At 53.0% G+C, this 12332-nt stretch overlaps 1 protein-coding gene across 4 annotated transcripts in view; it reads left to right on the top strand.

Annotated features, from left to right (window-relative positions):
• TANGO2 (transport and golgi organization 2 homolog) overlaps nucleotides 1–11064 on the top strand; it is a 34748-nt gene extending 23684 nt beyond the window's left edge. For all 4 annotated transcript variants that reach the window (XM_039872851.1, XM_039872853.1, XM_039872852.1 and 1 more), the window contains 4 exons: nucleotides 3441–3511; nucleotides 6107–6260; nucleotides 7734–7838; nucleotides 9993–11064. In XM_039872851.1, coding sequence (XP_039728785.1) covers nucleotides 3441–3511; nucleotides 6107–6260; nucleotides 7734–7838; nucleotides 9993–10113 — 451 coding nt within the window. In that variant the 3' untranslated portion in view covers nucleotides 10114–11064. The remainder of the gene's footprint in view (nucleotides 1–3440; nucleotides 3512–6106; nucleotides 6261–7733; nucleotides 7839–9992) is intronic.
• The last annotated feature ends 1268 nt before the right edge of the window (nucleotides 11065–12332 follow it).

Raw genomic sequence — 12332 nt, 5'->3', positions numbered from 1 at the left:
TTTGGGGGACAGCAACCCATTCAGTGATGCCACAGGACTGGGTTGTGGGATCAACAGGAAGTGCGATTTCTGCCCTGCCAATCAGCTTGGGGTTCTGTAGCATCTGTAGCAGCCTCTCCAGAGACATTGCTCCTTGGCAAGTGTCCCAAGGGCCAAGCCCCTCCTAGACCTACTGAGTGGGGGATTCAGGAAGCAGAACTTCAAAGGAGGGGTTCCTGTGACAGTGTGAGGGATGGCTACTGGCTCCTACCATGAGAGAGCTGGAGTGTGATTGCAGGGGTGCTCTCCTAGCACAGGGTGCATTCTTTGCCCACAACCACCTCCCTGCCCCCAAGTCCCCTCTCCCTGTCTGTGGCTAAGGAGCCCCCTGTTTTTGATCCATACCTCTCTGGTGAGCAGATGTCCCCAAGGCTGGAGAAGGAAGATGAAAGTACAACTGGCTGTGGCCCTGGAGTTCTCTGGGACCATGTGGTGGTTGGGTGCTGTTGGACGCTGGGGCCCTGCATGGCATCTTCAGGAAGCTGGGTCTGAGTGGGCAGCGTGGCTTATCTTGGGTTCTGTGAGGGGTCTGGGGGTTGTGAGTCAGGTTTCTGGAACCCTGCAGATGGCCCGTGCCCCATGGGGAAGAGGCAGTTGGAGCTTGACCAGTCCCATGTGGGGCACACAGAGAGGTGCAGCAGGGGCCTGATAGTTGTAGCAGCAGTCACTGGTTACCTGATGGCCGCATGCTCAACCCCTCATTTGCAGTACTCTCTATTTCCTGAGAGCCGCCTGTTTGCCTGATGCCGCTGAGCTGATGGGCAGGTGACCTGGCCATGACCACTGGTGCTTTGAGGTGGGGCTGGGGTCTCCTGCTGGTGTGTCGGGGTCCTGAGTGCCCCTGGAGGGGCATCCCACTAGTCCTGCACAACATGGCTGGGAAGGAGCACCATGCTTGTTTCCACTTGAGGCTGGCTGCCACACGGGTCACGGCCTGGCTTTTCAGAGTGTGTTCATTCTGCAGTGCCTAGGCCTGAGCTTTGGCCTCAGCCGCACACCAGCTCAGGCACCAGCTGCACAGGCACTGCTTGTGGCATTAGTGTGGCTCACTTCTTAGTACAGATACTGAGCTCCAAGGTGAAGTGATATTTAGTGCTTGGCTCAGGTTAGCAGGAGACATGGAGATACATGGCACCCTTGTCACCTGGGTGGGCGGGGGTGGGGGGGAATTCCAGAGCCTACGTCCTGTGCTGTCAACACTGGTGGACAAGGGCAAGGGAGTCTCAGGGGCTACATGCTGGGTACCAAGCTCGTACCTGGCCCTGTTTTTCTACAAACGAGCTGATGCTGTTGAGTCTCAGTGTATATTAGCAGAATGTGTTAGATGGAGGAGCAGCAGTGCCGTGGACATGAAGGAAGACTAGTGTAGAGAAGCCCTGGCTGGGTGTCCCCACTCCGCTACCTGAGCACCTTGAAGATCAGCCAGTTGATTCAAGCATTGGCAGGAGCAGCCCACATCACCAACCAGGGTGGGCTGGGTGTGCTGGGTCCCTGCCCATATGATGTGTGCGTTAGAGATGTGGCTGTGGGAACTGCAGGGGTTTTGTGTATTTTGCCCTTCAGTGAAGTCAGCAACCCTCCCACCCTCCCTCCTGCCTTTCCCTTCCTTTTCCTTGCTCCCCTTCTTTCCCCCTCCCAAGGCCCAGAAGTTGGTGGATGCTTCCAAAAAGGCAGGCATCAGGGGAGGCAGTCAGTGCCCCGTGGTCAACCCATGAACAGATGCCTGTTCTGACCCAGCTTCCTTCAACAAGGGTAGGTCCATGGGCCTCTTTCCTGGCCCAGGAGCCCTAGGCCTGCTATACAGTGTGTTTGGCTCCCGTCCCTGCCTCTCAGATAGATGCATCAGTCCAGAAGCTGCATTGCCCCATGGGAGGAGGGCCAAGGGTGCCAGCTGGTACTGAAGCCCTCTCTTCCCTGCCTTGGCCTGCTCATACCTTCAGTGGCTCCTAGAAGGGGAGCCTCCGTGTCAGTTTAGGGATTACTTTGCCTGTTAGTAGTTCTGTGTATGTCTGACCTGGCAGGAAGATCAGCAACTTGGCTGTAAACTAGCAGGACTCAGTGCTCAGCAGCTCTGTCAATTGGCTGGGTGATGAGGGTCTTATGCTCTGAATGGACACATGTATGAACAGGTGCTCCTGTAGACAGGGCGTGGGAGTGTGGGCCCCTTAGAGCCTGAGCGGCTCTCCCAGGGCCATGGGGTGGGGACCTGCCTCCTCAGATGCATCCAAGAAGCTACCAGGGGAACTCAGTGGATTATGCCAAAGGAGCATCCCAGGGCAGCCCGGAGAGTGGAGGGAGTCAGAGGTCAGAGGGAGCCAGAAGGCACAGGGGGTCAGTCAGAAGTCAGGAGCCAAAGGGCGCAGGGAGTCAGATTCAGCCAGCAGCTCTGGTTGGTAACAGAAGGGGGTCAAGACCAAGAAGAAGAGAGCCTCATCTCCATCATGGCTGGTCCCTGGGTAAGGCCCCCCTCTACCTGACTAGCCATGGTAAGAGTGGATACCCGCTCTTGCAGGTCCTCATGCTTTCCAGCTTTTTGTCTGAAGTCATTAGACAGATGTCTTAAGAAAAGAGCCAAGGGCTGTGCGGAAGAAGAATGCGAGCAGAATGGGAAGCCACCTGGGGGTCAGGGGTCCTTCCTGCAGGGTGGCTGGTATTGAGCAGATGAAGTGAGCCTGGGTGGGTCTGGCTGGTGGGATTCCCCAACACTCCCCAGTCAGCCTTTCCTTTACGTTTGTTCATCCTGAAGACTCAGTTCTCCATTTCCAGCAGTCCACCAGGGAAGTGGCTCACAGGCCAGAAATTGTCCCTCTTTAGTTTGCAGAAAAGGCATTCCAGATTTTAGCAGAAAGATTTACTGTAGTACTTTAGAATTGAAACACAGTCAGCTCTGGAGCATTTTAAACTATTTTAAAATGCACACTCGGCATATGAAAGTAGGAAAATGTGGTCTTTGGTGCTTTATTCAGAAGCCTCTGTTACCCTGGGACATCCTGTCCAGTTTGTAGGTGCTCAGAGATGAGCTGTGGGGGTTGGGGCCTTGGCCTTACAGAGGGGACCAGTGTTCTTGGGTGCAGGACTCAGCCCCCTGCAGCTGTCACTGCTCTCAGCCTCCGAGTGCCCATGCAGTGAGGTCATTCAGTGAGGCAGCGGGGTCTTTTAGATGCTGCCACTTCCACGCCAGCAATTTCTGTGGTGAGCCAGGAGTCTTGATGACTGTGCCTACAAGGGCCCTGAGGAGCTGGGGCCTGGACTAGCCCCTGTTCTGGCTGCAGTGGGCCATTGTCCCTGTGCTCACTGCTGGCAGGGCTGCTGGGGATGGGGGCTTGTGGAAATTGCCAGGGAACGAGGGGTCAAGATGATCCATGGCCCATATATGACCCTCTCTGCACTCTTGTTCACAGCACAGAGAAGGGAGATGTTATCTGCTACTATGGAAACCGGGGGGAGCCCGAGCCGGTTGTCCTGGAACCAGGTGAGTCTGCTCTGGTGGGTGGTGACAGGGTGGGGGCTGCTCCTCTGGGGACACCTCTGTACTTTTATGAGACTGAGTCTCTGTTGTATTTCTCTCCTGGGACTGTGCTTTTTGGCCATTTGTGTACATTACGGCCTGTAGTGGCCTGTGGCGAGCACCTGGTTCACATATCCGACTGCCTAAAGCTTAGATCACCTTTCCCCCAGGGCCGAGCTCATGACTGCCCAGAGAATTGGAAGCTAAAAGGCACAAAAGGATCGGAGACCTTCCTCCTCAATTCTAGGCATTGGCCCAGAGGCCTTAGTGGAAGCATCTGGAAACTGTCCCTGGGATGCCCTCAGTTCTTAGTGCTGGAGACCCTGTGACTAGAGTTGTTTGGTTTTTGCTAGACTTGCTTGAAATTCTTTTCAACTACATTCTGTTGTTTCATCCCTGAGCCTGCCCTTGCCCGATCTGTGTTAGATTTTTTAATAACAGCTTTATTGAGATATAACTCATATATCATACAGTTCACTCATTTATAGTGTACCATTCAGTAGATTGTAGTATTCACAAAGTTGCACAACTATCACTGCTATCTAATGTTTTCATCACCTCAAAAAGAAACCATAGCCAGTGACTCCCCATTACCCTTTCTCCCCAGCCCCTGGCACCCACTGATCTTTCTGTCTCTATGGATTTGCCTATTCTGGACATTTTCTATAAATGGAGTCATGCAATGTGTGGCCTTCTGTGTCTTGCTTTTTTCACTTAGCATAATGTTTTCAGGGTTCATCCATGTTGTAGTATGAATTAGGGCTTCATTCCTTTTTATGGCTGAGTAATATTCCATTGTACGTATATTTTACATTTTGTTTCTCCATTCATCCCTTGATGGACACTTAGGTTATTTTTACCTTTTGGCTATTGTGGATAATGATGTTATGGACATTTGTTGCAAGTTGCGTGGACATGTTTTTCTCTTGTATATACCTAGGAGGGAAATTGCTGGATCTTAAGGTAATATTTAACCTTTTGAGAAACTGCCAAACTATTTTCCAAATCACTTTCACCATTTCATATTTCCACGAGTGGTGGATGAGGTTCCAGTTTCTCCACATTCTTGCCAACGATTGTCATTGTCTGTTTGATTACAACCATCCTGGTGGGTGTAAGGTGATATCTCATTGTGGTTTTGATTCATATGTGCCCTGATGGCTAATGATGTTGAACAGCTTTTCATGTGTTTAATAGTCATTTGTATATCTTCTTTGAAGAACTGTCTATTCAGATCTTATGTCCATTTTTAAATTGGGTTGTTTGTATTTTTATTATTAAGTTGTAGTTCTTTATATATTCTAGCTACTAGTCACTTATCAGATACATGATTTGCAAAAATTTTCTTCTCTTCTGTGGATTTTCTTTTCACTTTTTAATTGATATCTTTCGAAGCACATCATTTACAATTTTGATGTTGTCCATTTTATCTATTTTTGTTGTAGTTATTGCTTGTGCTTTGGTATCATATCTAAGAAAACACTGCCTAATCTAAAGATGTGTAGCTTTTCCTCTACATTTTCTTCTAAGAGTTTTAAAGTTTTAGCTCTTACATTTAGGTCTTTGGGACATTTTGAATTGATTCTTGTGTATAATGTGAGGTAGGGGTTCCACTTTATTCTTTATATGTGGCTACCCAGGTGCACAGCACCACTGATGATGCTTTCCTGTCGCTCCTGATAGATAAAGCACAGTGATACCCCAGGTTGGTGCCGTGGCTATGGGGACCTGGCAGAGTCAGAGTTGTGTTCCCGGAAAGTGACTAGGGTCACGTTATACTGTCAAGACTCTGCCCTGAAAGTCTGGCAGAAGCAGAGGCTGGCGGCTCCCTGTCCTCAGTGCACCTTTTAGGACACATGACTTCGAGCTCACCTGCCCCTGTTGCCTGCCCTAGCCTCTCTACCTCAAGGCCGTGCTTCTCTTTTTTTTTGACGTGAGAAACTCTTTGCTTTTTTATAATGCCTTTTGTTAACCACTGAGAACTTGTTTTGGAAAACTTGTGCCAGAGACCTTAAGATTCATTCAACTAAGGTCCCAGCCAGCACGGAGAGGAGACCCTACCTATCCCCACTAGGTGGGGCTGTCCTGATGTTGGTGGGTTCCCTAACTGCTGATGTGAGTTGTGGGCTGGTGCCCTCCTGGCCTCCAGTTGCTGATTCAACTACCCTTGTCATATTTAGGTGGACCCACACCTCGCAGCTTTTTTCTAGCTTAGAGAGACATGTGAGTGAAATGCGGAGGTGGTTCCTTCTCAAGGTCCCCCTTTCCTTTGCCCAGTTTGATTTCAGGTTGTTTATTTCTAATTATCAATGCCATTTGGCGTCTGTGCCTCTAGGTCTCCTGCACGCACCCCACCATATTAAGTTCTCCACCTCTCACCATGCAGACAGTTTGGGACTGTGCATACAAAAGATGCTGGAGTGTGGGGCGGCCTGGCCACAGTGACCCTGGTTGTGTCCCCAGCACCTTGCCTCGTGCTGGGTGGGTGGGTGGGTGTGAGTTTACCCTAAATTCAGACAGCTGGGACTCTGCACTGGCAGGTTGACCCCCTTCCTGCAGGAACCTATGGGCTGAGTAATGCGCTGCTGGAGACGCCCTGGAAAAAGCTGTGCTTTGGGAAGCAGCTCTTCCTGGAGGCTGTGGAACGGTGCCAGGCACTCCCTAAGGAAGTCCTCATCACCCAGCTCCTGGACGTGCTCAACAACGAGGAGGCGTGAGTGGGTGGGTCCCACTGGGGTGAGCAGAATATCCCTCTATCACTTTGGCTCTGGGGCAGAGAGGCAAGCAGTCTCTGCTGCTCTTTGAGGCCTGTGGAGGTAACTGGTGCCAGCTACTCAGCTGCTGGGGAACCTGACAGATGCACAGACACACTGCCCTCTACTCCCGTCCCGCCTGCTCACATGGGCAGTCGAAGTCTGACAGGGGGCCTTCGATGATGGGAGATAGGGCATTTGTGGGCCACTGTGCTAGGAAACTTGGTGCTCTCAGAGGCCTGGAGTGCGCTCACATGGGGCTGGGAATAGCTGCAGGCTAGCGGGAGATTCCAAGCAAACCACAGAAGAGAGCAGCCAGCCTCAGAGTACATCTGGAAGTTGAGTGTCCTTCCCACATACTGTCCCACTAGCAGCTATGGCACAGACATACTCATCCTAGGAATTGCCTAAAGAAAAGGAGTCCCTCACCCGACTTCCTTGAGGCACTTCAATGGCCTCTTCATGGCGCACCTACTCCAGGGATGCCACCTTCTGGCATATCTTGACCATCCTAGTTGGGGGGGTCAAGGTATTGGCCAAGCTACCTTCCTCCCACAGTGTATTGTCCACACATGCCTCCCCTACCCCACCCAGCCAGGCCAGGCCAATGTCCTGCCCAGATGCCCAGTGGTCTCCTAAGGGGAGCCCCCCTTGGCCTGCCTCCAGCTTCTCTCCACTGGGGACCCTCCCTGACCCTTACTCACCCTTCTTCTCCTCTGAACCATGAACCAGGGCACAGCCTTGGCATAGCTACCACCTTGGGGAAGCCCTACCTGGGCTCACCTGGTAGCCCATGCTCAGCTGTAAGTCCACACAGCACTCAGTCACTGTCATCCCTGCTGGCCCATGACAGGCCCTGCCTCCTTTTATTAACAGCTGTGGCCCTGGTGCCATCTACAGTGGCTGGCAAGCTGCAGGGCTTGAGTGGGCTCCTGTAAAGTAGAGAGATGCCTGTAGGACACCTCTTGGGATAGGCAGGGAGCATGTGTGGCCAGGTGACCACACCTCTCAGCCTGGCCCTTGCCTGAAGTGCAACTACCAACTCAGGCTTTATTGAGATGGGAGGGCAAGCTCTCTCCCAGAGTAGCTTCTGTCCTCCTGAGGGGGGCCCTGTACTTCTCTGACCAAAAAGACCCCAGGGATTTTTTCCAATCCAGCAGAGCCTTCCTAGCTCACAGGTGCTTATAACTTTGGGGTCCTGGGTCCTGGGAAAGCTCCTGGTGGCCCTGGCAGGGAGAGCTGGCCCAGTGATCACTATCGGCAGTCCAGGCCCAGCAATGAAATCCTAAGTGAAAATCTTGACAGAGATTTGAGGCCTTGGAGCAGAAAAATGCACAAAATAGCCCTCCCGAGGCTGATGGGCTCCTCAGGTACTATGGGGCTGTAGGCGGGCCATGGAGAGGCTGATGGTGACCCCTCCTCTGTCCTTCCAGGCAGTTGCCGGACCCGGCCATTGAGGACCAGGGCAGGGAGTCCGTGCAGCCCATTCTGAGCAAGTACGCAGCTGTGTGTGTACGTTGCCCAGACTACGGGACCAGGTACGGTGGGCTGCTGGGTGCATCCTATCCTGTTCCATGAGGAACCTGAGCCCCATGGATCCCAGAGCTTCTGCCATGTCTAGAAGCAGCTGCCATTTCAGCTCAGGGGGCTGTGGGATGAGCAGATGCCAGCTCCCAGGGGTGTTGCAGACTAGGCGAGAGGCCCCTGAGGCTTCCATTGCCTCCCAGCAGGGGGTCTTGAGCTGCTTCCTACCCTCTACACAGCCTTGATAGCCAGTATGGCATAGGGCACACACATCTCAGCAAATCCCTGTGGGCCCGGAGGTCCCACTGCCTGGCTCTTCCCTTTACTTGCCCTGCATCCTTGGGCCTATCACATTCTCTATGTGAACAGGGCTAGGACTAGGTCATCTGATCCTGTGATGTCACCTTACCCCAGGAAAGGGGCAACAGGTGAAAATGTCCAGGAGGGAGAAGGTGTTGGTACAGATGTCTGCTATCCTGGAAAATTCCTTTCCTTCCTCCCTCCCACCTGGGTGCAAGGCTAGAAGGCCTGACCTGCCCACATGGCTTCATCAGAGGACAGGCCATATCATGTACTTGGAGGTGGCTGGGATGCACAGGGGAGGGTAGGCTGCTGGTCCAGCCAGGATGCTCCAAGAGTACTCCTGCCACGTGCCTGGCCCACCTGGCTTGGAGGTAGAGAGCGAACTCATGTGTAGCCACATCTGCCTAAGCTGGGCTTACACCAACCTCGTGCTAGGCTGGGGGCCTGGAGCAACTATGATGGATGGGCCCTGCCCTTGGGAGCCCAAGGTTGCCAAAGACTCAGGGACGAGGTGTTTGGGCCATGACAAGTGCTAACTGATGTCAGGGTGATGTTACACACACCTGGTTTGGGGTTCAGGTCATTTGAGATTGAGTGAGCCAGACCCCTTTGTTCCTTACAGGTGGGAGAGGTTGGGTTATTGCTACCTCCATGCAAATGAGGAGGTAGATCTCCCAGGGGGCTGTGAGCTAACCTTGCTGTGGTGAAATGGCTGAGGCTTCGATGATGCTGAGGGCATCTGGCAGGGGGATGGACATGTGAAGTCCTGGGACCACCTGACAGAGGGTGGCAGGCCCCTCTGTCAGGTCCTCCATCCCCTAGGAAATGACAGTTTCAAGCCCTCTGGCTGGGGGATGGGATGGTGGGCAGGGCCAGTGTGATATGAATGCTTGGCACTGATGCTCCAGGGCCCACTGATGATGCTCAAGGGCTTGCGGGTTGCACATCTGAATGTCATCCTTCCCATCTGGGCTAGCTTTTCCCTCAGCAAGGATGTCATTTCCCTCAAGCCCCTTTTCTTTCATAGGCTTATTTTTGTGACTAAATTGTGTGTTCATGCGTACTTAGTGCATAAAGCAGAGCACCAGGTCTCCTCCCTGGTTGGGTACATGGCTACTGGGTCCCATCCCAACTGAGACCCCTAGTTTTCAGCATGCATGTGCCCACCCTGGGTATCAGCCTGTTTGTGCTGAGGCTGCTTGGGAACCTGGTGTCTGCCCTCTGTCAGTGGGAGACAGGTGCTAGCAATGTGAGTACTCATTGGGGGAAGGGCCATGCAGGAGGAGAGAAGGTGTGCTGAGCATTTGAGATGCAGTGGTGGTGGTCATGAGGGAGGACAGGAGGGAGTTTTTCTCATTGAAGAAGGCCTGATCTCTAGGCAGTTGACAGCTTGACCTTTTAGAGGAGCTGAGCATGGCCGAATGTCTGGGCAGTTCCCTGTAGTGGTGCTAGGCCATTGTCTGAGAGTCCTGGGGGATTCTGATCAGGGAAGTGCATGGTCAGCCCAGGACTCACCCTGGTGAGAGTGGTGGGCATTTGGGGCTTGTGCTGCAGAGGGCAGGCAGGGCAGGCTGTGGGTGTTTCAGAGTGGAGATGACAGGTCTTGCTGAGCATGGACTTGTGGGGCCAGCCAGAGAGCTCCAGGTCCCTCCAGGCTCAGTGCCCAGATGCCACAGATGGGTCCCTCCATTCCTCAAGGCTGAGGCTGCTGCTCATTTGTGACCTGCCTCCAGCTGGGCCAAGTGCCTAGCATGGGTCCCAGGTGTGGTGGGTTTGACCCTTCTGCCTTGGATCTGAACCCAGACGGTGCTCTGACAGGTGGCCAAGGGCAGTGGGCTGAACATGGGCCCCATGCTCTCTTTCAGAACCAACACAGTCATCCTCGTGGACGCGGATGGGCACGTGACCTTCACAGAGCGCAGCATGCTGGACAAGGACCCTTCCCGCTGGGAGACCAGCACGCACGAGTTCAGGCTGCAGAGCTAAGCCCGTGTGGCCGGAGGACTCCTGTAAGGCCCTGCCTTGAGGGATGGACAGAAACCTTCCACACCATATACACTACCTGTGACTCTGCCAGTAAACTCCCAGGACCACAGCCCTCTGATTTGTGTGTGATTTATCTGTGTCCCTGTATCTAGCTTGAGGTCCACCCTTACGCCAGTGGGACTGACAGAGTCACACAGCCAGGTCAGGGATAGGTCCAGGTGTGCTGCGTATGTGTGAATGCATCTGGGTCTGTCCTCTGTCCATGCATAGAGACACACGCACAAGACACATGCTTACATACATGCCTACAGGTACACAGGCACATAGGTACACCCATAGGGCATGAACACACAGGCACACACATGCACAGGTAAGATATGTGCACACATGCTGGAACACACACACACTCCCAGGCATACATACACTCATGCATGTAACAGATAGGCAGAGGTGTGCTTCTCCCACCCACAAGCTCTTCTAGCCAGTGGGTCTTTGCTTTGATCAAAACAACAGGAGTAGACCTATTTCAAACTGGCACCACCTCTCCTGGGTGTAGTCCAGTTCCTGACAATTAGACCTGCTCATTAAGAGGAAATGGGCCATGTTTAGAATGAGGAATGAGGAAGACCCAAGAAAAACCTACTCTCATAACAGAAGCATAGTCTGGTTGGTAGATTCAGTGGTCCTGTGTGTGCTAGGGGGTCCCATGTACATGGGGCTCTCATGCGGGGCGGGGAGTAGTCCTGCATGCACCAGGGGTCCTTTGTGTGCTCAGCACCTTGGCAGTCTGTCAGGCCTTGCCTGCCCACCAGGAATCATAGGTTCTGGGCAAGCCCATCTCATTGAGGGGATAGAGCCAGCCCCTGCCTTTCCCTTCTCCTTGGGGAGTCAAACTTCATAGGAATTTATATTTGAATGTGACACATTGATAATAAAACTGAGGCTGTGGTGGGTCTATGCATTCCAAGTCCTTAACTGGTATGATGGAGAAGACCAGAGCAGTTGTGTACGAGGGGTCGGGAGCCTGTTTCTATGGCCTCCTGAGTGTCATGATGGAAGCCCGAGGGTCCTTGGGCAAAGGCTTGGGCGCAAGAGAGCCTGTGTGCCTGGGACATGGTAGGTGCTGGTGACAGGGCCTCCTGAGCTGGGCCAAGGAGTGAGGGAATTATTCATTTGCAATAGAGAACCCCTGGACCCTCTGAGGGAGTGGTGTGGTCAGGTGTGCGCTTGGTGTGAACCATGGAGACCAGGGAATGGGTTAGGTTTCAGGGTAAGAGAGCAAATGTAGTCTGTTGCAACCCTGGTTTTGGGCAGGCACTTGGGAGTTCCTGTCCCCAGCAGGGGCCAAGCATAAGGGGGTCTCACATGTCCAGTGTTGAGCCCCAGGCTTCCCTCTGCTTTTGTAGTTGACCCTTGGACTTCGCCTTCTCGGAGCACTGAGAGCTTGGGGTGCAGTGTGAACCTACATCAGACCCAACTTGCCTGCTCATCTTCCTATTCAACCACCCCTCAGGGGCCTGATGCCCTCCTCAACTTACTTTAAACTCAGAAGAAAAGTGCTTCAGCACAGCTAGGCTTAAAGGGGCTCGAAACAGTGACACAGCCCATGCTCCTAGGCCCAAGAGGAAACCAGCCCCAAGTCCCACAAATGTCTGGCTTAGCCACAAAGAGCCAGGCTCCAAGCTCAGGCACTGCTGACACCTGATACTCTTTGCCTCAGCTAGCCACCCCACAGCATGGACTAGTGCCCTACACCAGCACTCACACTAGCCAGGCATATCCGTCCTTGTGGGGCACCGTTGTGCTGGATGCAGAGCCATTGAAGAGGCTCTCCAGATGTTTACCTCTGCCCCAGGGATGGGGCATCCAGGGAAAGCTTCCCCACCCTTGTCATGGACCCCTCAGTGCCCAGCCCACCCGGGGCTCCCCAACAGCCCAGAACCCCCCTCCCCCCGCATACACACACAAGGAAGGAGCAGCTGAAGGTGTAGTTCTGTGATGGTGATGAGTTGAGTTTTGTGCCCCCAAAAGATATGTTGTAGTCCTAACTCCAAGACCTTAGAATGGAACCTTATCAGGGTCTTTACAGCAATAAAATGAAGTCATTAGGGTGGGCCCTAATCCAATACGACTGGTGTTCTTATAAAAAAGGGAAAATTTAGACATGGACAGATACACATGCAGAGAGAACACCCTATGAAGATGAGTTATGCTGCCAC

This window comes from Pteropus medius, unplaced genomic scaffold (genome assembly GCF_902729225.1).
Source record: "Pteropus medius unplaced genomic scaffold, Ma_sr-lr_union100, whole genome shotgun sequence".
Lineage (NCBI taxonomy): Eukaryota > Metazoa > Chordata > Mammalia > Chiroptera > Pteropodidae > Pteropus > Pteropus medius.
This window is presented reverse-complemented; position numbering and strand designations above follow the sequence as displayed.